The 24,046-nt window shown below is 44.7% G+C and overlaps 1 protein-coding gene and 2 long non-coding RNA genes across 9 annotated transcripts; 1 reads left to right on the top strand and 2 right to left on the bottom strand.

Moving 5' to 3' along the window:
• Positions 1–870: 870 nt before the first annotated feature.
• LOC308470189 lies at positions 871–12,527 on the bottom strand. Of its 4 annotated transcripts, none has more exons than XR_013982236.1 (4): positions 11,929–12,527; positions 4,678–4,802; positions 2,237–2,356; positions 871–1,442 (listed from the first exon to the last, which is right to left on the bottom strand). It is a non-coding gene; the product is annotated as an uncharacterized lncRNA (long non-coding RNA). The 4 variants fall into 4 exon arrangements; XR_013982237.1 differs by lacking the exon at positions 11,929–12,527 and adding an exon at positions 5,441–5,558 and having other exon boundaries at positions 4,678–4,779; XR_013982238.1 differs by lacking the exon at positions 11,929–12,527 and adding an exon at positions 5,441–5,553.
• Positions 9,412–12,533, top strand: LOC308470214. The gene is made up of 3 exons (XR_013982267.1): positions 9,412–9,550; positions 11,397–11,516; positions 11,730–12,533. It is a non-coding gene; the product is annotated as an uncharacterized lncRNA (long non-coding RNA).
• A 1,280-nt stretch (positions 12,534–13,813) lies between these two features.
• On the bottom strand, positions 13,814–23,596 carry LOC308470114 (uncharacterized protein). Of its 4 annotated transcripts, XR_013982180.1 has the most exons (7): positions 23,478–23,596; positions 21,157–21,643; positions 19,867–19,954; positions 19,234–19,316; positions 17,332–17,448; positions 15,733–15,886; positions 13,814–14,076 (listed from the first exon to the last, which is right to left on the bottom strand). XR_013982180.1 is itself a non-coding variant. In XM_080993400.1 (5 exons), exons 2-5 carry the CDS (start codon positions 19,919–19,921, stop codon positions 13,959–13,961), a joined length of 444 nt encoding a protein of 147 aa, XP_080849526.1. In that variant the 5' UTR covers positions 19,922–19,954; positions 21,157–21,311; the 3' UTR covers positions 13,814–13,958. The 4 variants fall into 4 exon arrangements, 3 of the variants coding, with proteins under 3 accessions (XP_080849526.1, XP_080849525.1, XP_080849524.1); XM_080993400.1 differs by lacking the exons at positions 19,234–19,316; positions 23,478–23,596 and having other exon boundaries at positions 21,157–21,311; XM_080993399.1 differs by lacking the exons at positions 19,867–19,954; positions 21,157–21,643; positions 23,478–23,596 and having other exon boundaries at positions 17,332–17,445; positions 19,234–19,845.
• Between the last annotated feature and the right edge of the window lie 450 nt (positions 23,597–24,046).

Genomic DNA, 24,046 nt, shown 5'->3' with positions numbered 1-24,046 from the left:
CTCTGAGCCTTCCTCCTCTGGGGGTTCCCCCAACTGGAGCCTCCCCACCCCTGCTGACAGCCCTCTTCATTACCACCTTGGGGAAGGGGCACTCTTCACAGTGACATAGCACTAACCTCATTGCTCTGGGAAACTTCTTGCCCTCAATTCATTGAACTGTTTCCCCTAACACACTCTGCCCATATTGTAGTGTGCTTTGTTTTCCCCTGTATTTTCAGGATGCTTCTAACTTTTAGCAATCTGAATGCCACAGGTAGCTAAATTCAAGGACTTTGAAGGTGCTGCTCTCCCATGAAGGGATTAATCTACGCCAGCTCCCCACCCATCAGTGTTTTCCAATGCTGGTGGCAGCTTGCAACATCCTCTTGTGCATTTCCAAGCACAATTCAAAGTATTGGTACTAACTTTTAAAGCCCTAAACGGCCTCGGTCCAGTATACCTAAAGGAGCGTCTCCACCCCCACCGTTCTGCCCGGACACTGAGGTCCAGCGCCGAGGGCCTTCTGGCGGTTCCCTCGCTGTGAGAAGCCAAGTTACAGGGAACCAGACAGAGGGCCGTCTTGGTAGCGGCATCCGCCCTGTGGAACGCCCTCCGATCAGATGTCAAAAAGAAAAACAGCTAGCAGATTTTTAGAAGACATCTGAAGGCAGCCCTGTTTAGGAAAGCTTTTAATGTTTAATAGGTTATTGTATTTTAATATTCCATTGGAACCCAGAGTGGCTGGAGAAGCCCAACCAGATAGGCAGGCTATAAATAATAAATTATTATTATATTATTATTAATTATTATTATGCAATGTGCCATCCTCTTCCTGGTGTCATGCCCCAATGAAGAGCTGCCACAATGACTTCCTCCACCACCAACACCACATAAGCATATAGAGTTTTATTATTGCAATACAAACACTTTATGCTGGTTTTCCTATACAACATCAACGAACAGAAACAAGGGAAAGATGTATTCCTTCAGAGACTGGAGCGGAATAAGTAGTGAGCAAAAGTCCGCCCCCTCCTCTCTGGAACATCAGCAGATTCTTGCAATGGGAGGGGTGAAATATCCTCAGCCATATGTCTGGAATTTCCTGGACATTGCCGGGATTCGACTGTTGGAAATAGTGCCTGGGAGGAAATCGCTGAAATGTCTGTGAAAATCAGGACCCATGGCAACCCGTGTTGGAAGTATAGCTTCTGGCAAATTTCCTTAAAAATAGCTAAGAAAGAAAGAAAGAAAGAAAGAGAAAGAAAGAGAAAAGCTTTTGTGTCCGGATCATCTTCACTACACACTTCAGTTGACCATTCCATGAGGCATCAAACACCCATTTTCATCACAGCAGGCAAAAGCGTAGATTTCTTTTCTGTCGTCACTCAGGAATTTGCGCCTGCACATCTTTGTGGCTTTGGAAATGCAGTTCCTACGTATATGTTTTACGGTATCTGTTTCGGCTGTGGAGACAAAGGCCAAATGAACGTGCAGGATACGTCCTCGGTACAAGTAGAATGCTAAGCCAGGCTGGTCCACCCATGAGGCAAGGGGAGGTAACCGCCTCAGGCGGCAGGATTCACAGGGGCAGCAGAACTGGCCTCCATCACCCACCACTGCTGCCACGGTGCCAATGACAGCTGCAGCATGCTCTTTGAAGGCCACATATGGCTCCTTCTTGGCAGCTCCCATCACCATACTGCCTCCACTCTCGGTAATTAGGAGGTACTGCTGGTCTCCTCCCACCACCACAGATAAAGGTAAAAGGTAAAGGACCCCTGGACGGTTAAGTCCAGTCCAAGATGACTATGGGGTTGTGGCGCTCATCTCACTTTCAGGCCGAGGGAGCCGATGTTTGTCCACAGACAGCTTTCCAGGTCATGTGGCCAGCATGACTAAACCGCTTCTGGTGCAATGGGACACTGACAGAAACCAGAGAGTACGGAAACACTATTTACCTTCCTGCCACAGCAGTACCTGGCATGCTTTCGAACTGCTAGGTTGGCAGGAGCTGGGTCAGAGCAACGGGAGCTCACCCCGTCACAGGGATTCAAACCGCCGACCTTCTGATCGGCAAGCCCAGGAGGCTCAGTGGTTTAGACCACAGCACCACCCACCCCAGCAATAATTCAAAACATACAAAAAGTCAGAATGGTGGACTGAAATTAAAACGACACCTGAAGAGCCAAAGCTTCTCCACAGCTGTTTTAGGGGTTGGAGCAGAGACAACGGCAAGCACCCTAGACAGAATCCTTACCATCAATAGTTATTATCTGCAAGCAATATCCATCCCTGATTGTGCAATGGCTTCTTCTAGGCCAGCACTGCATGCTCCTCTCCGGCTCCAGTTTGCAGACCTGGCAGTTGATTGCTACTGCTGTAAAAGAAATGCCTCATTTCAGCTCTTCCTAGCAAGCAACCTGCCTAGGTGAGAAGGGTCTAAGAAGAGTTCTGCTGTCCCAGAAGAGCAGCCCCAGACATCCACCAAAGCTCACCGTCTCGCTTTTTGCAGCGACAAGCTGGGTGCTTCCCAGAACCCTCCCACAAATTTATTTGCAACATTTCTGCCCTGCCCATTCAGGGGCTGATAGCAGACCTTGGGGGAAATTCTAAGCCCCTTGAATGGGAGCTGAGCTATAAAAGTGAATCCCAGTTTCCAAAGTGCATGTGTCTTCTTCAATTTTGGGGGTATGTGAAAGGGAAATAACTAGCTAAGGGGAAGAAGTGTGCTAAAAGTGGGTTTTTTGAAAGGGGTGAGAATATAGTGCCATTTCATCTATATCTATCTATCTATCATCTATCATCTATCATCTATCATCTATCATCTATCATCTATCATCTATCATCTATCATCTATCATCTATCATCTATCATCTATCTATATCTGTCTGTCTGTCTGTCTGTCTATCTATCTATCTATCTATCTATCCATCCATCCACAGTGGTACCTTGGTTCTCAGACTTAATCCATTCCGGAAGTCCGTTCCAAAACCAAAACATTCCAAAACCAAGGCGCGCTTTCCCATAGAAAGTGATGCAAAATGGGTTAATCCTTTCCAGACTTTTAAAAACAATTTAACATGAATTTTACTCTCTAACGAGACCATTGAGCCATAAAATGAAAGCAATAAACAATATACTGCAGTCACACAATCAATCAATCAGTAGCTGAAATGGGTTCCACACAGTCACAAAAAAACACAAAAAAACAAAAAGGGCCACAAAAACAAAAAGGCAAAATAAATAGCAAAAACAGACAGACCTCAGCGTAACACTCAAAATGGAAATGTGGCACTCAAATCGGAGCACGTTCGGCTTCCGGGAAAAGTTTGCAAACTGGGTTTGCAGTGTTTGGATTCCAAGTTGTTTGAGTACCAAGGTGTTTGAGAACCAAGGTACCACTGTATATGATTTATATACTGTGCTGCATCATTAGAACTCAGGGCGGTTCACAGAATAAAAACATCAAGTGCCGTGGTGACATTCGTGATAGGGGGTGGGAGGGAAGTAGGGTTTATCAGAAGGGGATGAGGAAAAGGGAAAGCATAATTAGCAAGGATACAAAACCATGGGGTGGGGTGGAGGTGGGGCTAATAGCCATGCACCAATGGGGTCATGGGAGTCAAGGAGTGTCCTGAATAGGAAAATAGTGGGATGGAGTGTACCAAAGACGAAATCCCTGGGGTGGGGTGGGGGGGGGGGAGAGAGAGAGAGAGAGAGAGAGAGAGAGAGAGAGAGAGAAGGAAAATGGAGTATACATAGGAGATCAGTCATGGGCAGATGGGAAAACACAGTGGGGGAGGAAAAGGCGTTCTGCATATGTTCAGAGAAGCCTCTTTTGCATGCGGGGAGCCTCGCAAAGTGTCTTGGGCGAGAGGTCGGCAGAAAAGGAGTAGGGAGGGAAAGGCATAGTGAAAACCCAGGTACAAAGGAGGTTGCAGAACAGGAGGAGCTGGATGCTTGAGAACTGTGTGCGAAATTAAGTGTGCATGGTTTAAAACTGCAAGCTTGCTTCAAATTTTAGTTTAAAGAAACCATGTTGGACCTGATCCACTTAAACATGGCATGTTTTTAACACTGGGAGCCACGCAGAATGGCTGGGGAAACTCAGCCAGATGGGCAGGATATAAATAATAAATTATTGTTATTGTTATTGGGCAGCAATACTAAGCAGACTGCTTCATCAGCACACAGATTTCTCCTTGCACCTTTGAAAGGTCTCTTCCTCCCCCCCCCCCCACCTCCAGGGAACCGCAAAATCTGTTTCAGAGCTTTCTCCAAACTCTCCGGAGCAGGTTCTGTTGAAGATGTCAGTGGCCCACCCTGGAACCTTACTGTAATCAATAAAAATACGTTACTAACAGGAAGAATAAAAGGCTTGAATAATAGTTGGAACAATCCCCACCAGTTGGAGGTCTCCTCCTCCCTTCCATACCCAACGCAATATCACTGCACTCTCCTAGAGAGAACCTCCTGCAAGGGACCATGTTATCAGGAGGCCCGTCCCACACCATTTAGGTCTTTGGTGTGTTGTGGCACCTGCCTACCCTTTGTAATTCCCTCCCCTCCATTTTTAGGCGGTTGCCACCTCTGCTGTCTTTTCAGCACCTGCTGACTTTATGAAAAAGTATCCCCCCCCCCCAAGGATTCTGAGCACTGGTGTTGTAACTCCCCTCCTTTCTCATAAGCGGGACTTACCTCCTGGCCCAAAGCAGAGGGTAACGCAGGCAGCAAGTAGCCAAAGCTTAGCCAAGTGTGGCCTCTGGGTCTGCAGGGTGAAGCTGTAACACATTGTCCAACCTGTTGGCATCGAGAAGGAGAAACTGCCAAAGAAGGACAGAATTTTCTTTATGTATGCCACAACAGCAGCAAGAATACTTATTGCAAAGTATTGGAAGACACAAGATCTCCCCACTATGGAAGAATGGCAGATGAAGGTGATGGACTTTATGGAACTGGCGGAAATGACGGGCAGAATCCGAGACCAGGGAGAAGAGTCGGTGGAAGAAGATTGGAAGAAATTTAAAGACTATTTACAGAAATACTGCAAAATTAATGAAAGTTAGAATGATGTCAGAATGAAATTAAGTGGTCTTAGCAGCAACGTTATAAAGGTGTATGTAAAAATGGATTGCTAACAGATGAGAATCCAAAGTTATAATATATTAAGTTAAAGGATTAAGACAAAAATAAAGAGGGAAAGTAATTGCTGAATTAACTAATAGAACTGGAACACAAAAAAGGGAGGTGTGAGGAAGTCAGGGAAGTAAGGAAATGAAATGTAAGTTATGGAAAGATCGATGTTTTTTTTTAAGTGTTTTTTTTTATCTTTTTCCTGTATTTTGTATTTTTTTCTTTTTTATTTCTTTTTCTTTTTCTTCTCTTTTTATCTATGTAATCTTTTCTTTGAAACTTTAATAAATATCATTTTTTTTAAAAAAAGAGAGAAGGAGAAACTGACCTGACCTCTTGCTGCTGTGGACTCTGTTCTGGAGCTCACACCCCTGGACCTATGCTGCTCCTGGCAGTACAGCCTGGATTCACCACCACCACCCGCAGCCGGACACCTGGAGGTCTCCGCCTACCTCTGCCATTTATTCTATCCTGACTGGGGACGCGTTGGCAGGAGATTTGGCCAATGAGGGACCGCCCTGCCCACACAATAGAGGGCAGAACTTACCTGGGAATCCTCAGTCAGCTCCAGAGCTTCTCCCACCCTGCCCTCCCTCAGTTAAGCCTTCTTTTGCAGGTTAACCTCTTCTTCACAGGTACACGGGCGCTGCTACATCACGGTCGCTGCTGAAGGGCCGGAAAGAAATTTTCCTGCATTTGCAGGTTTTGCCTTCCCCGTAGCAAAACGTCACAACTTTGGTGGTTTCAGGCCTTGGGCGGAATCCTTTAGTTTATCTTCCCTAATTTGTGGGGGCGTGAAGCGGTGACCCACGCCCCCCCCCCGCGGCGGCGATCCCAGGGTTTCCCGTTAAAGGGGTTGTTTGAGGGGAGGCGTTGGCCATACGCCAATAGGTTGTCATTGCTCTCCCCTGTGACGGTGGCAAAATGGGGGGTGGGCTCTCTGCTTGAACAGATGTTCTCCAGAGCCAGCCCAATCCCCACTCATTCTGGATAACCCTGATGTTTCCCAGCTTCCCGGCCGGGGACTGGGAGGGATAAACACCCAATGCCTAAGCCAAGGTCTCCCTACATCTGAAGTTTTAATAAAGTTGTGGCCAATTTTAATCCCATAACATAGTGTCTGGAGTCATTATTCCACCTGGGGGTTGCCTGGGGTTGGGGGGACTTTGCCTGTCCACGCAATCTTTCCCACTTATCTAATTCAATATTATGACCAAAATCTTGAGACCATTTAATCATAACCAACTTAACTTCTTCATCCTTTGTATGCCATTCTAATAATAACTTATACGTCTTTGACAATGTTTTTCTTTTGCTATCTAGCAACTCTGTCTCTAGTTTTGATTTAGTATTACCAAAACCATTTCTCTTACTATCTTCCTTAAATATATCTTGCAATTGATGGTACTGCAACCAATCTGATAGCTTGCCTCTTATCTCTTCAAATGACTTTAGCTTCAATTTGTTGTCAACTTCCATTAACAAATCTTTGTATGTAGCCCAATCAATTACCATATTTTTCTTTTTTACCACGAAGGCTTCCAGTGGTGAAAGCCACCACGGAGTTTACCATTCTAACAATGTTTTATATCTGTTCCAGACCTCATAAACTGATTTTCTTATAGTGTGGTTTAGGAAGCCTCTATGTACTTTAACCTTGTCATACTACAAATAAGTGTGCCAGCCGAATCTGTTATCGAATCCTTTTAAATCCAATACATCCATATTGTCCAAAAGCATCCAATCCTTCAACCAACAGGACGCCTCATAATAGATTTTGAGATATGGCAAGGAAAATCCTCCTCTTTCTTTTGCATCTGTCAAAAGCTTATACTTAATTCTCGTTTTCCCCCCTTGCCAATCAAATTTCAAAAGTCTCTTTTGCCATATATTGAATTGTCCTGTTCCGCTGATAATCGGGATTGTTTGAAATAAAAATAACATTCTTGGTAGCACGCTCATTTTTATAGCAGAAATTCTTCCCATGAATGATAATTTCATTCTTCCCCAAATTTCCAAATATCTTTTGACTTCATTCCACACTTTCTCATAATTATCCTTATACAGATTTATATTTTTAGATGTAAGCCAGACTCCCAGATATTTTACTTTTTTTGCTATCATCATCATTCCTGTTTTCTGTTGCAGTTCCTCTATTTCCTTACTATCCACATTCTTAGTTAATAATTTCATTTTGGATTTGTTGAGTATAAAACCTGCTAATTGCCCATATTCTTCTATTCTCTCCATTGCTTCCACTGCGCTGGATATCGGTTGTTCTAATGTCAGTACTAAACCTGTCTAGTTCCTTTTGTAATCTCAATCTTGTCGGTTAACGTGCTATTGACTAATAATTTAGCATATTGTGCAGAGTAAATAGCCTGAATACCATTAAGAAACATTGGACCCATATCCATAAGTTCTAAGTTTCTTTTCATAAAATACCAAGACACATTATCAAATGCCTTCTCAGCATCTATAAATATCAAAGCTGCTTGTTTATCTTTCCTGGAACCCAAATATTCAATTAAATCAATTATATTTCTAACATTATCTTTCATTTGTCTCCCAGGTAAGAATCCCATCTGAGAGATAGCTCTATATTTATATTTACCACATTTGTCTCCCAAAATAAAATCTAAGATGTGCACCTTCTGTGTGTACACATTACCAGCCTGTTCTGGATCAAAGTCATGCTGCAAGATCCTATCTTCTTATCTGGCCTCCCCAAATGTTCTGTTCTGTTATTATCATCCCACATTTCAAGCATTAGGTCTACAAAGCAGAGCAATCAATATGCAACGACTGCAGTGAATGGGATCTTGTAGGCTTTTTTAACACACACACTCACACACACACACACACTACATCACAACCCAAGCACAGAATTTCCTTGTGCCTTGAAGAGTATCCAGTGATGAGGCTCAATGGTGACAAAGGACAGAGCTGAGATGACCATTCAATAGACCAGAAACAAAATGTTTGGCTTCCCTTGTACTCATTGCGCCACCTGTAAAGACTGTTCAAAGTAACTGGATTCATTTTACCCATGCTCACTAAGAGCTGATCTGGTACTGCACACAACCCAGCTGCAATCCTACACAATGCAGGTGACTAAGCCCCACTGATTTCTGAGTAAACAGGCATAGGGTTGCAGTGCAGATCTAAATCACGTATACAAACAGGCAAGTTGAGCTCAGGTGGATCCAGCCAAAGGCTTGTGCAGTCCACCATCCTGCTCACTCCCTGCCTATGGGCAGCTCACAAGTGGGGCATAATTGCACTCTCTCACTTACGATCTCCAGCAACAGGTATGCAGAGAGAGAGATAGTACCCCAGATACCATACAGGCATTGTGCTTATGATAGCCTTAGGCTCCATGGAGAATCATTTATGTTGCCAAAAGGCAAAATTGCACCGGCATTTACATGGCCTTTCAGCTGCCTTGGCTCAAGACATATGCTCTGGTCTAAGCAATGTAAGGCCTGGCCTGACTATACTGGCTACCAGTTAATTTCCATGCCTAATTAAAAGTGCTAGGTTTGATCTATACAGCCTTATGCTGCTCAAGACCCCAATACCATAAGAATCACCTCTCACCACACAAATTATGTTTTATATGTGCTGTAATCTGCCCAGAGTGGTTGGGGAAACCCAGCCAGATGGGTGGGGTATTATTATTATTATTATTATTATTATTATTATTATTACCCAGGCCCTGTGTTCTTCCCTGCTGTCTTCTACATACACCCTGATTTGAATGTTTGGGGTCAGTTGGCTCTGATTCTGATTCTCCTTCCTTCTTTTCTTGTGATATTTTAAGTTATATGCTGTTAAACCTCTATCTATGAGGCTCAATGGTTGCGAAGGGCAGAGCTGAGATGGCCATTTGATAGAGCTAAAAGCCAAATGTTCAGCTTCCCTGGTACTAATTGAGCCACCTGTGAATACGGCTCACTGGGTTTCTTTTACACATGCTGTTCTTGCTAAGGGCTGATCTGATAAGAGAGAGAGAACAACAACACAGATATACTATATAATCTGCCACATGTAGAACTGGGATGGATTAACCTGGTTCATCATCACAGTCAGACATCTGCCTGTCCTGAAGCTCCATTGTGTGCTACTGCAGCTATCAAGCCCATGTTGATCAGGTGACCTGAGAGAAGCCAATAAGGCTTCATCTGGATTTATATAATAGATGGCTCTTTCCAGGCTCCTCCACGCAACCAACCGAGCTGCCCAGCTGCCAGGGTGGTAGAAACCCGACTGCCCACAGAAGAAAAAAAGGGAACCCAGTGGCCCAATTTCGATTTCTCTCTGCTCATACCAAAGGGCTATAAAATGGGTTACGGCTTCATCCTGGAGATTCAAGAGCCTCGTGTGGCTCCAGCTTGGCTGCTTGCTGTCTGCATTATGCTCTGCCTCATGCCAGGAGGTAAGTCCCACCTACACATAGGTGCCAACTCGAAGGGTCCCAGGTCCCTTCGGCCCCCAATAAAATATTTTCAGGGACAGCTCCAAAGTTGATGGGCATTGCTGCCTTTCTTGCTTTTCCACATTTGGACCTCATTTCCCAACAAGGCCTGTAAAGGAATTTGTGAAAGGGTTGCTGGATGGCATAGGAGCTGGGACTGGTCAAACACCTCTAATATCGTTTCTAGTGGCCTTTGTGGTTGAAGCTAGAAGGGGTAGCTGTGCAGTGGAGGGGCATGGAGCAAGCAGAGGAAACCATAGCCCTTCAACTTCCAAACAAGAAGAAGCATGTGAGATTTGTGTTCTCTGGCTACTTCTGCAGTGTGTGTGTGTGTGTTGCATGTTGCATGGTCTGTCCGCCATAAGATGCATAGATTGCTTAATCAAAAGAGAAAAATCCCTAAGTAGTTTTCATCTAACAATATGTGTGTGCACGCATATATAGAAAGATCAACAAAAATTAGTCTTCCCGTTCCTATATATGCATAAAGACCAATAAAATTAGTAATATTTCAAACAAGTGAAGACATAATAAAAGTATGAGTCTGGATAGGTTTGCTGCAAGAAATATGTTTTTAGCAGGTGTCTGAAACAGGTGGCCACACTAGAAGATAGGTTCCTTGCAGATCTGGAATGAAGATACATCTTTTTCATCCCCTGCCCCGTGATGTGGCATTTGGTACATTCCATTCCACTGATTCTTTATCGGAGACACTTCTCCCCACAGTTTCCCTTTGGGTACATGGCTGTTAGCCCCTGCTCCATGATTTTGCATCCAACATTCCCTTTTCTCCCTCCCCTACTGATAAACCCTCCTTTTCTCCTACCCCACCATGAATCCCACAACCACATTTGTTCTGATTTAACGTTGCACAATCTACTTTCCTCCCCGTTTCAAGGAGCCCATTCTCAAGGAAATCACTTTTAGTACCCTCCTGCTCTAAATCACAGCAAGCAGGTGCAGCGTCCAGGAGACCCCAGAGGGTGACCCCCACCATTTCTCCCCCAGGGAGACCAGCAGCGCCTCCTATTCCCCAAGAGGCCACTCTTTCATCACCTCACCTTGCCTCATGGGTGGATAGGCACTACCACCATCCTCCCAAACTCTTCCTTTCCCTCTCAGACCACGTCTATCTGTGTTGACATTTCAGGGTGGAAATGGTGTAAATAAATATGTTGGAGAAACATCTGGCTAGTGACTACAAAAACACATACAAGATGCTGAGCTCGGTGGATGTTTGGGACCTTTCATCTGGCAGAAGAAAACTCTTCTTATATCTTTCCCACGTGTCTGGGACTAGCAGAGGAGGAATGGGGGAGACTGCCTCCCCATCCTGACCCTTCCAGGGAGGAGGAAGTAGAAGACAGTTTAGATTTACAACAGGGGTTTGAGGGAGGTTGTAGCTCAAAGGCAGATGAGGGGAGAAGCTGGGAGAGCCAGAACAGCACCCAGCCGTCATTGGAAAGCATTCCAGATCCTCTGTCTCCCAGAACCTGATGAGCCTTAAAAGTAGGAGAGCAAAGAGCTCAAAGACAGAGGGCACGTAGCAGCACCAGTAGAGGAGACGGACGGGGAAGTGGGAGAGACAGGGTGGGTGGAGATTCATTCAGGACAATGCTATTATCCAAGAGGCTGGGTTCTACAGCCTCTCTCTCTCTAAAGATTGAAATAAAAAAGGACGGTAAGAAACTTTTCCTTGTCTTTATACTTTCCTGGGCAACCAGCCGGGGGCTGCTGACAGCATCCTGACACCACATTAGGGATGTTGTCTGCAAGGAAGAGTTACAACAATGTGTCTCTTTTGCAGCAGAAGCCATAAAATGCAATTACTGCAATATTACTAATCCAGACATCAATAGGAACTGCTGGCCTCCATATATCTGCACAATCCCTGATGGATACTGCTTGACCATATTAATTTACGAAGGTAAGGATTACTTTGTGGGTACTTACAATCCCTCTGGACATTCCAGGATCAAATCAGAAAATGGGATGGCTTCTACAATTCCGGGACTGTTACTTGAAAATTGGGGTACTTGGAGGATATGTTATTTCCCGAAAAGAGACTAGTGGCTACACTTCACACTTTGCTTGTACTGAGGACATATCCTGTCCTTTCACCTATCCTTTTTCTCCCCAGCCCGCCCAGGAGGTGCCTTGACATATGTAGACAAGAGGTGCATATCCAAAAATACAAAGGTATGCGGAATTGAACAGATAAGTGGGGACAAAAAACTACGCCGTGCCTTTGTCTGCTGTGATGAAAATGACAAGTGTTTGATGCCTGGAAGAAAACCAGCATAAAAGGAAGAGGACTTGCATCTCTGATTTCCCCCCACCTTTGACATTTAAATTGTAGATATTGTCAGGAACTGCTGCTCATGCCCCATGTGATAACCCACATAGCTATGTCTTCTTCTTGTAGAGCCTTCTGGCTCTGTCTGACTCCACCCACCCAGGCTCCCCATTGGCTCCTCCTGGGCAGGAAGTGGCTTAAGGGCCCCTCTAGGCTGGTGTTGTAATGCAGGTGTCTCCTGCAACTTGTTTACTATCATAATTAGCTTTATTATTCCCTTTCTAGAAATACATGTAGCCAAAAAAACCAAACATATACCCTCACCCCCCCCAAGAAACATTCCATGAATCTGCTGTACAATCATGTAAATGATATAGTCAAAAATATGCTTGTAAGTAGTTTAGAATTGCTTATATCTGTCAGGTGTCTTCCACTCTCTTCGTAGATTGTCCCAGAGTAAGCCATGCTCTATTTCATATCCTGTCTCACCATCCCTTTAAAGTTAGTAGCTGTTCACAATATTGTGTTGTTATGTTTCTAGCTGCAGACATGGCAACGATTAGCAGGTCCTTGAAAAATAAATTCCTACGGTCATCTATTAACAGATTTAATAAAGCCAGCTCCTGCAGCATATTCTTGATGCAATAATAGTGCATGTTGTTGTTGTTTAGTCATTTAGTCGTGTCCGACTCTTCGTGACCCCATGGACAAGAGCACGCCAGGCACTCCTGTCTTCCACTGCCTCCCACAGTTTGTTAGTATAATAGTGCATAGTGGTCCTAAAGCAAACAGTCTACCGTATTTTTCGCCGCATAGGACGCACTTTTCCCCCTCCAAAAATGAAGGGGAAATGTGTGTGCATCCTATGGGGCGAATGCAGGCTTTCGCTGAAGCCTGGAGAGCGAGAGGGGTCGGTACGCACCGACCCCTCTCGCTCTCCAGGCTTCGCGCAGCTCTCCGCAAGCCGTGGGGAGAGTTGCCTGCATGCTGAAGCCTGGGCGCGTTGAGCTCAGCGTGTCCAGACTTCGCGCGGCTCTCCGCAAGTCACAGGAGCCCTGCGCTGGGCTCCCGCGGCTTGCAGAGAGTTGCCTGCATGCCGAAGGCTGGGCGCTCTGAGCTCAGTGCGCCCAGACTTCGCGCAGCTCTCCGCAAGGTGCGGGAGCCCTGCGCTGGGCTCCCATGGCTTGCGGAGAGTTGCCTGTTCTGGGGGCTGGGGCAGGGGAAGCTCGGGCTTCCCTCACCCCAGCCCCGTGCCTGGGGGGGAAATAATTTTTTTTTCTTTGTTTCCCCCCCAAAAAACTAGGTGCGCCTTATGGGACGGTGCGTCTTATAGGGCGAAAAATACAGTAATTGGTCAACGTCTAAAAGATATCGAGCATCAGAACAACCTGGCCACTATAAGGAAATTCTGCCCTTGGTATGTTCAGTTTCCACCTCTCCATTTTGATTCTCTGGCCCCTTATCTGCACAAACTTATTATCCCAAAATACAGGTGTGCTTTTACACTTGCAAGTCTGGATGTTTTGCCATCTGAGGTACTTGAAGGTCAATTCCAAAAGATCCCACCTGAGAAATGTCTTTGCCCCTGTGGAGATGGTAGCACCGAAACAGCGGCACACGTCCTCCTGTCCTGTACTCTCTACAAAGACCTGAGGAACGAGATCATCACCCCACTCGTACTAACCATCCCAGGGCGCTCAACCACTGCCACAATGTCCTTTCTTCTATCAGATCAAAATGAGCAGATAACAGCAAAGGTTGCTAGGTTCATAGCAGGGGCAATCAGAATAAGGGCCACTAACTGACTGCTGACTGCAAACCAGGCCATTGAAGGTGACTGTTGTTGCTAAGCATTAATCAATGGTGCCAGAGGCCCTCCAAGTTTAATGGACAAGTGGATGCAAGAAACACACACACATCTAACGGCATTACGCCTATTGATTGTTTTATTAAACATTAGTTTCCTTTCATTTCTTAAGCCAAGGATGTTTTGCCTCCGAGATACGCCACTGAACTGCAGGAATCATTCTGGATTTCAGAATCACCAGTTTCTAACACGAACGCAAGGCGACTTTAAATGGCAGCACTGCTGCCATCCAAATTCTGAATTGGTCCCTTTGACGTTGTCGCAGGCGCCTCCGTGCTTTTCAGCTTTTCAAACTGGCTTATTTCTTCATTATCAAAGTTCTTCCTGTAAAGACACCAATGCGCACTGGGTTTTGTTTTTTGTTTTTTTAAAGGCAGTGAAAAGCAGCAAGATCAACCATCATCATCATCATCATCATTTATTATTTATACCCCGCCCATCTGGCTGAGTTTCCCCAGCCACTCTGGGCGGCTCCCAATCAAGTGTTAAAAACAATACAGCGTTAAATATTAAAAACTTCCCTGAACAGGGCTGCCTTCAGATGTCTTTGAAAGATAGGATAGCTGCTTATTTCCTTCACATCTGAAGGGAGAGTGTTCCACAGAGTGGGCGCCACTACTGAGAAGGCCCTCTGCCTGGTTCCCTGTAACCTCACTTCTCACAATGAGGGAACCGCCAGAAGGCCCTCGGTGCTGGATCTCAGCGTCCGGGCTGAATGATGGGGGTGGAGACGCTCCTTCAGGTATACTGGACCGAGGCCGTTTAGGGCTTTAAAGGTCCATCTCCTCCCTACACTAGCTCCTAAGCATATACCAGTTGTATACTGGTTTGTTCAGTAGGACTTTCTCTCTTTTGTCTGCTTTAGTCAAGTGCCTCTGCTACGCTGTCACAGGGATTAGAGGCCGATGAACAACACAATCCTATACAAGTCCACACAGAAGTACATCCCTGTGGCGTTTGCCCTGCTAGGTGTGTGACATCATACTGGGTTCATAAGGAAAGGGTTAACTAATTTAAAATGACTAACCAATAGGAACCCAAGGGGAGGAGTTAGAGTTGTTAAGAAGTCAGTCTGGAGTTAGAGAAGAGACTGAGAGGATAAGTCTGTGGGTTGGGCTAGTCTGATGTGAGAGAGTGAGAGAATAGGTTAAGAGGAGCCGGTCAAACAGTTGATATAATCAGTCAGAAGGTATTAGGAAGGTATAGGCCGGTAAAGAAAGTAAAGAAACTGACAAGAATATTCTGAGAAACCATAAATTTGTTCATACTTATAAAATAAACTTGTTTATTTGCTTCAGTTTTAACAACTGTCTGGACTCAGTGTGTACCCGAGAGTAACAGGTTGCTGGCAGCGGGGAAGTGAGCACAGTGGTGGCACAGGGATCAATAGACCGTTAAACGTCCGGGAACCCTGTGTGATCGCCACAAAAGGCTCCAGTCTCTTCGGGGGCATGGGTTCGAATCCCACCGCGGACACCACTTTTGTGCTGATAACACAGGGTTCCCGGACGTTTAACGGTCTATTTATCCCTGTGCCACCACTGTGCTCACTTCCCCACTGCCTTATGAACCCAGTATGATGTCACACACCTAGGAGGGCAAACGCCACAATCCCATTTATTTCAGGGATTCTTACTCCTAGGTAAGTGGTTTGGGTATTGCCAGCTAAATGTGGAGGAACCATTCATCATTAGTCTCCCAGCAGCACCGAAAGGAAAGGAAGAAGAGGGCCACAACCTGAAAACAGGAAGCTTTTGATTAAAGGCACAGTGACCCAGAAACACCATCGATAGTGCTTTGCCTTAACACACTGGGCAGGCTGGTGCTGTAACTGCATTCTATGGTGGCAAACAAAATGGGGAGGGGGAATGGGAGGAGAACACAGAAAACTCTGGAATACATTGAGCTGACAATGAAGTTGCCTGATTACTCCATGAAAATGGAATGAACTTTTATGGCAATTCCAGAGAAAGGGGTTACCATGGACGGATCCAGGGTTTCCAATTGCAGTTGTCTTTATTAGAGCAGCAGTTAAATATGTAATGGAAATCAGTTTTTGGGTGCCTCCACTGACTTCCACATTTGTGCTTTGCATCCTCTTCGCAACCTAGCATAAGTTTCTCCAACCGCTTTTCTGGAATTGGGAAAAGAGAAAAGGAGTTTGTATTAGGGAAATTCCAAGAAAATGTCCACCTACAAACCCATTTCCCCCCATATAGAGTTAACATGTTCTGCGTTATTTTAAAGATAACTTTCCAAATTTTCCTTATCTGCCAACAGCTTTTCGAAATGGCATTTTACACATGAGTAAAGCAACCAGGAGCATGACATACAAGATGACTCAGAATCTCTCTGCTTCTTTTCTAAAGATTAGTTAAAGACCTCTCCAAGGAAACAGACAATAGTTTAATGACCCTTTACTGTACTGAAAGTTTTGGTTTCGCATTTAGTGAACTGACAATAATTTTTATGTTAGGAATAAAATTGGATGAGCTTAGTTGGGTGAGCATGTCACAAAAACACCTCCCCCCCCCCCCCGCACACAACAAATGAAGAAAAAAATCTATATTTTTAAATTTTAATCTCTTCTTTGAGGTTCTTAGCATTAAGAAAATGTGACGAGATGTTACCTGAAATATGTTTTACATGCAACATTTATTGTGACCAACGTAACACCACAATGTGCAGCTTACTTAGCATAAATATGTTGTCATGTGTGTCATATAAACCTCCCCCCCCCCAGGACTATCGCAATTCCTTTCTAGAGAATGTAATAAGTTGTACTATACCATCAATGTAAGGCATATTACAGTTTTACAAAAGAGACGGGAGCCTACATGAAAGGACATAAATTAACTATGGAACTGGAGGAAATGAATTGTTAGCCATCAAAGCTGCTTTGAAAAACAGCAACACCATCCAGCGTTAGTGCCAAGAAACCATAAGACTGAATATACATAATAACCAATAACATCTTCACTGATGATCGGTATAAAGACAATAATAAAAAAGAAGAGTTTGGACTTGATGCCCCGCCTTTCATTCCCCTTAAGGAGTCTCAAAACGGCTAACAATTTCCTTTCCCTTCCTCCCCTGCAACAAACACTCTGTGAGGTGAGTGAGGCTGAGAGACTTCAGAGAAGTGTGACTGGCCCAAGGTCACCCAGCAGCTGCATGTGGAGGAGCGGAGACGCGAACCCGGTTCACCAGATTACAAGTCTACCGCTCTTAACCACTACACCACACTGGCTCTCCAGTGTGGAGAGGAATTATATTGGGATGTGCATAATTTTGAAAACGGCCTGCCTTACCAGGTTGGCATAAAAATATTTGGTAATATCCAGGCAACTCATACTCAGTGTAGACCCAGTGAAATTAAGTTCAGTGACCTCAGTGGGTGGACTCCACCTGGATCTCATCCAATGAGATAACATGTGAGGCTTGCTTTCAATTCCAGCTCTTTGAGACAGCATAGTTCAAGGGATGCCTGGGAGCAGAATGCTGTCCTGCGTCCAACACAGCCAATTCTATAAAAGGGTGGCGCTTAGAGAATGCACGATCTCCAGAAAGGCTCCTTACCCCCCAAGACTTTCAGGGTGAAGCAGGCACCACCACGGACTTCGCAGAAATTTTTAAATGGAATGCACGGTGACATTGGCCACATAGAGAGACACTGCCGGCAGACCAAGCCATCTGCTGTTAAAGAGACAGAGACATATTTTATTGCAGCGTCTCCCTGCCTAAACGCATTGTTCTTACCTTGAATGCTCACCGCACCAATTTTATCTTTTTTATAGTACTGCCTGAGGAGTACGTAGGAAGGGTTCTATATGTGTATACTCAGAAACAAGTCCTGTAGAGTTTGGTGAGGCTTGCTACCAGAATTGCAGCTTCAAACTGACCATGGAATAATGATAATAATAATATTTATTTATACATACATACCCCACCCATCTGGCTGGGTTGCCCCAGCCACTCTGTGCGGCTCCCAATAACAATAATAAAAAAGCAACAACATCAAACATTTAAAACTTCCCTAAACAGGGCTGCCTTCAGATATCTTCTAAAAGTCAGATAATTGTTTATTGCCGTGACATCTGGTGGGAGGGCATTCCACAGGGCAGGCGCCACTACCAAGAAGGCCCTCCACCTGGTTCCCTGTAACCTCACTTCTCGCAGCGAGGGAACCACCAGAAGCCCTCGGAGCTGGACCTCAGTGTCCGGGCAGAACAATTGGGGTGGAGATGCTCCTTCAGGTATACTGGGCCGAGGCCGTTTAGGGCTTTAAAAAGGTCAGCACCAACACTTTGAATTGTGCTCAGAAACATACTGGAATAACTCTCTTGGACTATCACCAGGGTAGAGGGACACTTTTTTTCCTTGGGTACATTTTCAAAAATTGTATTTTAAGAATTGGAAGCTATTGTCACCTGTAACTTTGGTGATCCCAACCTAAGGGGATGTTCCCCCCCCCCCCCCACACACACAAAAAGGGACACTGTTCCCTCAAAGCATGACTTGATATTTCCCCATAAAAGCACATAATTGCCATGGACTTAGGTAGCAGGCATCCAGTTTGGTTGAATAAAGCTAATTGTTTCAGGATAATATTGGGCAAAACCTTTCTAATCATGCCACAATGACCTTTACTAAAACGAACCTCAGGGGGAAGAGGACATCAATGTGCCTCTGAGCACAGAGAGATGTATATTTTTTTAGATTCCCACGCAATCTGCAAGCCCCTCCACCTCTTGCACACATCACCACAACAAGTACATTGAAAGTTAATCAACATCATGCTAACAGTGAGCCACCTTCGCCTCCATGTAGCGTAGGTCTGCAGGGATGTAAAATGGCAGCAGTTTGCATTCCAACCCATACTCATCACAACCAGAGCTGTTTCCGCTGTACTGTGGTTCGGTTTCTGCCAAGTGCTGTGTTAGTCATCTCACTCGCCGCTGTTCAAAGTAAGCTACATAAGTTGCAACATACATTTTTGCAACATACATTCATTTCAATGGCAAAGAAAATATCAAAACAATGTAAGAGAACAATCATGTGCTGTTTGCAAACATAAAAATGCAACAGTGAGAAATAATACGGATCAATACCAACAGTAGAACAATGGCAGATGAACATGTTGGACTTTTTGGAGCTAGCCAGAAAGTAGACACAAGAGGATTGGAAGAAATTCAAAGAATATTTAGCTAAATGTTGTAATATAAGATAAATAGAAAATCCTTTTCCTCTTCTAACATCCCAATATGTGTGCGCTCTCCAAAGGCAGCGAACCTTTCCTCAGCTAGTTGTTTGTTTTTTCTTCCTCCCCTGAAAATGTCTCTGCAGAAATTTAACATCACTCTTGCAAATTATCTTCCAAATTCAGAAAGCAGCTTGGGGATTTGTCACTTTTTAAGAAGAGACAAGAAAGTGGAGGGGGGAGTAATAGAACATATCACTGGCCGGCAGACGTCACCTTACCTTTTGACAGGTCTTCTGGTATGAGGCAGAGGAAAACATAGACTACAAGCAGCCGTGGCTGGAACACAACTGGCCCCCGAGCCCTGAGGAAGAGTATGTTCCCCATTTGACAGACTGAATGAAACTACTGCTCGGTGGTTGTTGTGATTGTTGTTGTTTATTTTTTAAAAAATCTACACCTACACTCCAAAGATCAACATGTTCTCTTGGCGATGAGCCAAAGGATCGTTGCTGGTCTATGGAATGTAAGACCCTCCCAAGTGAAATATTGAAACATCCTCCCACTCCCTATATCTTGGCTCTTCTGAGACTGGCAACTGCTGGTATGTATCTCTCATTTGCTTTCTTGTTTATTCATAACAGAGGACTGACTGTCCTTAATAATGGACACCAATGGGTCTGCCCCATTCTTAAAAGAAAAAGAAGGAAGGAAATCCCTATTTGGATTTTTTAAAGAGCTTGTTTTGGTAGTGCTGCAAATCATGGAGTCCGCCTTCCCCCCTCCACACACACAAAGTCTGCTGCTCATTCCTTCTTGCATCTGGATGCTGCTGTTTTCATAAAATGGTAGAGTTGGAAGGGACCCCGAGGGTCATCTAGTCCAACCCCCTGCAATGCATATGTTTTCCATACCTGTATCTTGACTTCCTTCCATGATGGAACACAACAGCTTGCCAGGCAGGCCCATCTTCAAGGAGTTTGATTTGACTGGAACTCAGCTCTGGAAAATGTCAAATAAATTCATCCAACCCCCCCTGGAAAGCATAAGACAAAAACAAATACTGCAAGTATTACTTCAAAATATAAGAGAGACAGAAAGAATTACAGGGATAAAGTGTGGAGAAGAAGAATACAAGGTCAAAGCCTTCGCTGACAATATAGTTTTGACATTACAGGAACCACAAATCTCGACAGCGGGAGCATTAAAAGTAATTAAGAATTTGGTTTGTTGGCAGGACTGAAAATTAACAAGCATAAAACAAAAACGATGGTAAAAAATATGAATGGGGAACAAATAGATCAGTTACAAAGCAAAACGGAAATAACAGTGGTAAAGAAAATAAAATATTTAGGTGTCTGTCTCTCCCCGAAAAATACAAACCTATTTATGGACAATTATAAAACAACAGGCAGGCTTATCTTCAAGGAGTTTGATTTGACTGGAACTCTGCTCTGGAAATGGGACGTGGGTGACACTGTGGGTTAAACCACAGAGCCTAGGACTTGCCGATCAGAAGGTGGGTGGTTCGAATCCCCGCAACGGGGTGAGCTCCCGTTGCTCGGTCCCTGCTCCTGCCAACCTAGCAGTTCTAAAGCATGTCAAAGTGCAAGTAGATAAATAGGTACCGCTCCGGCGCAAAGGTAAACGGTGTTTCCGTGCGCTGCTCTGGTTCGCCAGAAGCGGCTTAGTCATGCTGGCCACATGACCCGGAAGCTGTCTGCAGACAAACGCCGGCTCCCTTGGCCTATAGAGCGAGATGAGCGCGCAACCCCAGAGTTGGTCACGACTGGACCTAATGGTCAGGGGTCCCTTTACCTTTACTGCTCTGGAAAATGTCAAATAAATTCATCCGAACCCCCCTCCCCCCGAAAAGCATAAAAGAAAAACAAATAGCCCCTCTTTTTCGCAGGAGACTATTTTTGGAAGCCGGGGGTTGGGGAAGAGGTTTTGGCCCAGCATTTGTGTGGACAGAGGGATTCCTTACTGCAAACACCGTGTAACTTAAAAAAATAAAAAAAACCTGAATTTTTATTGAAAGTTTTCAGCATATAATACAATTTAAAAAATGAATCTAAATTAAAATAGAGAAAACAAAGAGAAAACAAAGAGAGAAAAGAGGAGGGAAAAGAGAGAGTCCTGTATTAGGAGTAGATCTTGACCCTTATCTCGCACAAAAGAGTGTGGACCCTCCCAGCTCTCACCTGCGAGCTTCCATTGCTTCTCCCACCCTGGGAGTTCTTCCCTTCCCTGCCTCTCACGCAAGGTCCTTCATCAGTCCTCCATGACCTTCCTGTGAGCATCCTCCTCAACTCAGAGTAGAGGACATCAGAAAACGAAATACAACTTAAACAAAAATGAAATCAACCAAAAACAAAAAGCACAAAAGCTAAATATAATAAAAAGGAGAGAGAGAAAGAGGCATAAGGTAAAGAGATAGAAAGGACTTCCAATTCTCCATCGGTCCATTATGCATATTCAGATTATTCAAAGCATTCAGAACTCCAAGACAAGGTCCGGGTATTCCTCAATCTGTTAGGCAGTGCTTCCTCAATCTTCAGTCTCCAAATTTGTTCGTTTTCCTTTCCACGCAAAAGGTCCAAAAAGTGCTCTTCAATTGTTGTTATCACTAGAGACTCAGAATATTCTTCCTCCGGCCCAGTGTATTCGATTTTATCTCCAAGAAGTTCCCTTAGTAAGGTAATAATAATCCATAATTACAGTGGTACCTCGGGTTACATACGCTTCAGGTTACATACGCTTCAGGTTACAGACTCTGCTAACCCAGAAATAGTGCTTCAGGTTAAGACCTTTGCTTCAGGATGAGAACAGAAATCGTGCTCCGGCAGTGCAGCAGCAGCAGGAGGCCCCATTAGCTAAAGTGGTGCTTCAGGTTAAGAACAGTTTCCGGTTAAGAACGGACCTCCGGAACGAATTAAGTACTTAACCCAAGGTACCACTGTACTTACCGTACTTCTTGCATGTTCATTAGTTCATACCCTATTCCCTTCCCTTCCAGACCCATTTCCTATTGATTTCCCATCTTAATTGAGAAGAGGAAAAAGTCGATATTGATGGCTCAGAAATGGAAGCAAGAGGAGCTACCTACACTAGACGAATGGAGAATGAAGATGACAGACTATGCAGAACTTGATAGACTGATGGGAAGGATCCGAAATTGACGAGATCAGAGATTTATAGAAGATTGGGAAAAATTTACAGAGTATATGCATAAATTAAGTGATAATCAAATAACGCTTGTAAGCTTTAATGAAGCTCTGTAAGAAGCAATGTTAGAATGTGAGTAAGATATGATTTAATCTATAAAAATAATGGAAGTAAGGATTTAGAAATGTGTAAGAAATTAAGAAGGGAAGGAGTATCAGTCAAGTTGACGGAAGTCAAATTGAGAATAGATTTATAAAAAAAAGATGTACGAATTGTATAAATTTTGTATTGGAAAAATTGAATAAAAATAATTTTTTTTAAAAAAAAGAGAAGAGGAAAAAGTCACAGAATCATAGAGTTGGAAAGAATCCTGAGGATCAGCTAGTCCAGGCATCCCCAACCTTCGGCCCTCCAGATGTTTTGGACTACAATTCCCATCACCCCTGACCACTGGTCCTGTTAGCTAGGGATCATGGGAGTTGTAGGCCAAAACATCTGGAGGGCCACAGGTTGGGGATGCCTGATCTAGTCCAACCCCCTGCAATGCAGGAATGTGCAAATGCCCCTTAAGGGGATCCAACCTGCGACCTTGGTGTTATCAGCACCACGCTCTAACCAACTGAGCTGTCCTTCCATGTTTCTATCCAGAGAACCATCCTTTTCTCACAGTGGCCTATGGGATGCCTATGGCAAGCCCCCAAGCACGATCAGAGAGCGTTGGCTTTCTCCCTACCTGTGACTCCTAGCAAACAGGTATCCAGGGGGCATACTATCTCCAACACTGAAAATGAGGACCAGCATCACCAGGGACGCGGGTGGCGCTGTGGTCTAAACCACTGAGCCTCTTGGGCTTGCCAACTGGAAGGTTGGTGGTTCGAATCCCTGCAACGGGGTGAGCTCCCATTCCTCTGTCCCAGCTCCTGCTAACCTAGCAGTTCGAAAGCACTCCAGTGCAAGTAGATAAATAGGTACTGCTGTGGCAGGAAGGTAAACAGCATTTCCGTGCGCTCTGGTTTCCATCACAGTGTTCCGTTGTGCCAGAAGAGGTTTAGTCCTGCTGGCCACATGACCCAGAAAGCTGTTTGTGGACAAACGCCGGCTCCCTCGGCCTGAAAGCAAGATGAGCGCCACAACCCCATAGTTGCCTTTGACTGGACTTAACGTCCAGGGGTCCTTTACCTTTACCTCTAATTTATTATTTAAATATAAAAATACTTATATCCCATTATGTCATTAAAAAATACATCAAACCAGTTTACCGGAACACAACATAAAACGGTACAATATAAGCCATGGAAAAGAGTTTAAAACAGGCATCGGTTAACCCTTACAGAGCCACAACGTTGGTTGGGCTTACCTCCTGCTAGGAAGCAGAGGAAAAACAGGAAGCAAGTAGCCCAATCCGAGCCATGGCTAGCTTTCGGCGGTCCTCAAGTAGAAGCCGTGTCCTGTTGGCGCCAACAGAGAGAAAGCGACTTCTCATTTGTGGGCAAACTGGTTTTTATCCCGATAACAGAACACATCTATTCTCCAGAGATCAGCCCTCACTTCTGAAGGTGGGTTGAATGGCGACGGGTGGGCCTTGAGATCACAGACAACCTTTTGAATGTTTGAATCGTAGTCGAGATCACAGCATGTACACACAAACCGGCTGGCACACATTACTCTGGGAGTCTTGGAGCTCCCTTATCATAGAGTGGGGTGAGGGTACATTCAGTTCTCTGAACAAGATCAAATACGCTCATATTTTCTTTGCCTACATGTCCAACCTGTCCTGGATGCTATGGATGCTGGCATTGCGACATTCTGCCTTCTGATTTTGCTCTCCCCAAATCATAGAATCATAGAACTGTAGAGTTTTAAGGGACCCCCACGGGTCATCTAGGACCCTCGTACCTACGGGACCGCCTCTCCTGGTATGTCCCA

The sequence above is a fragment of the Podarcis pityusensis genome (genome assembly GCF_964106645.2).
Source record: "Podarcis pityusensis genome assembly, chromosome: 2".
Taxonomy (NCBI): Eukaryota; Metazoa; Chordata; class Lepidosauria; order Squamata; family Lacertidae; genus Podarcis; species Podarcis pityusensis.
Note: the sequence above shows the minus strand (reverse complement) of the source record. Positions and strands in the feature narration are given on the sequence as shown.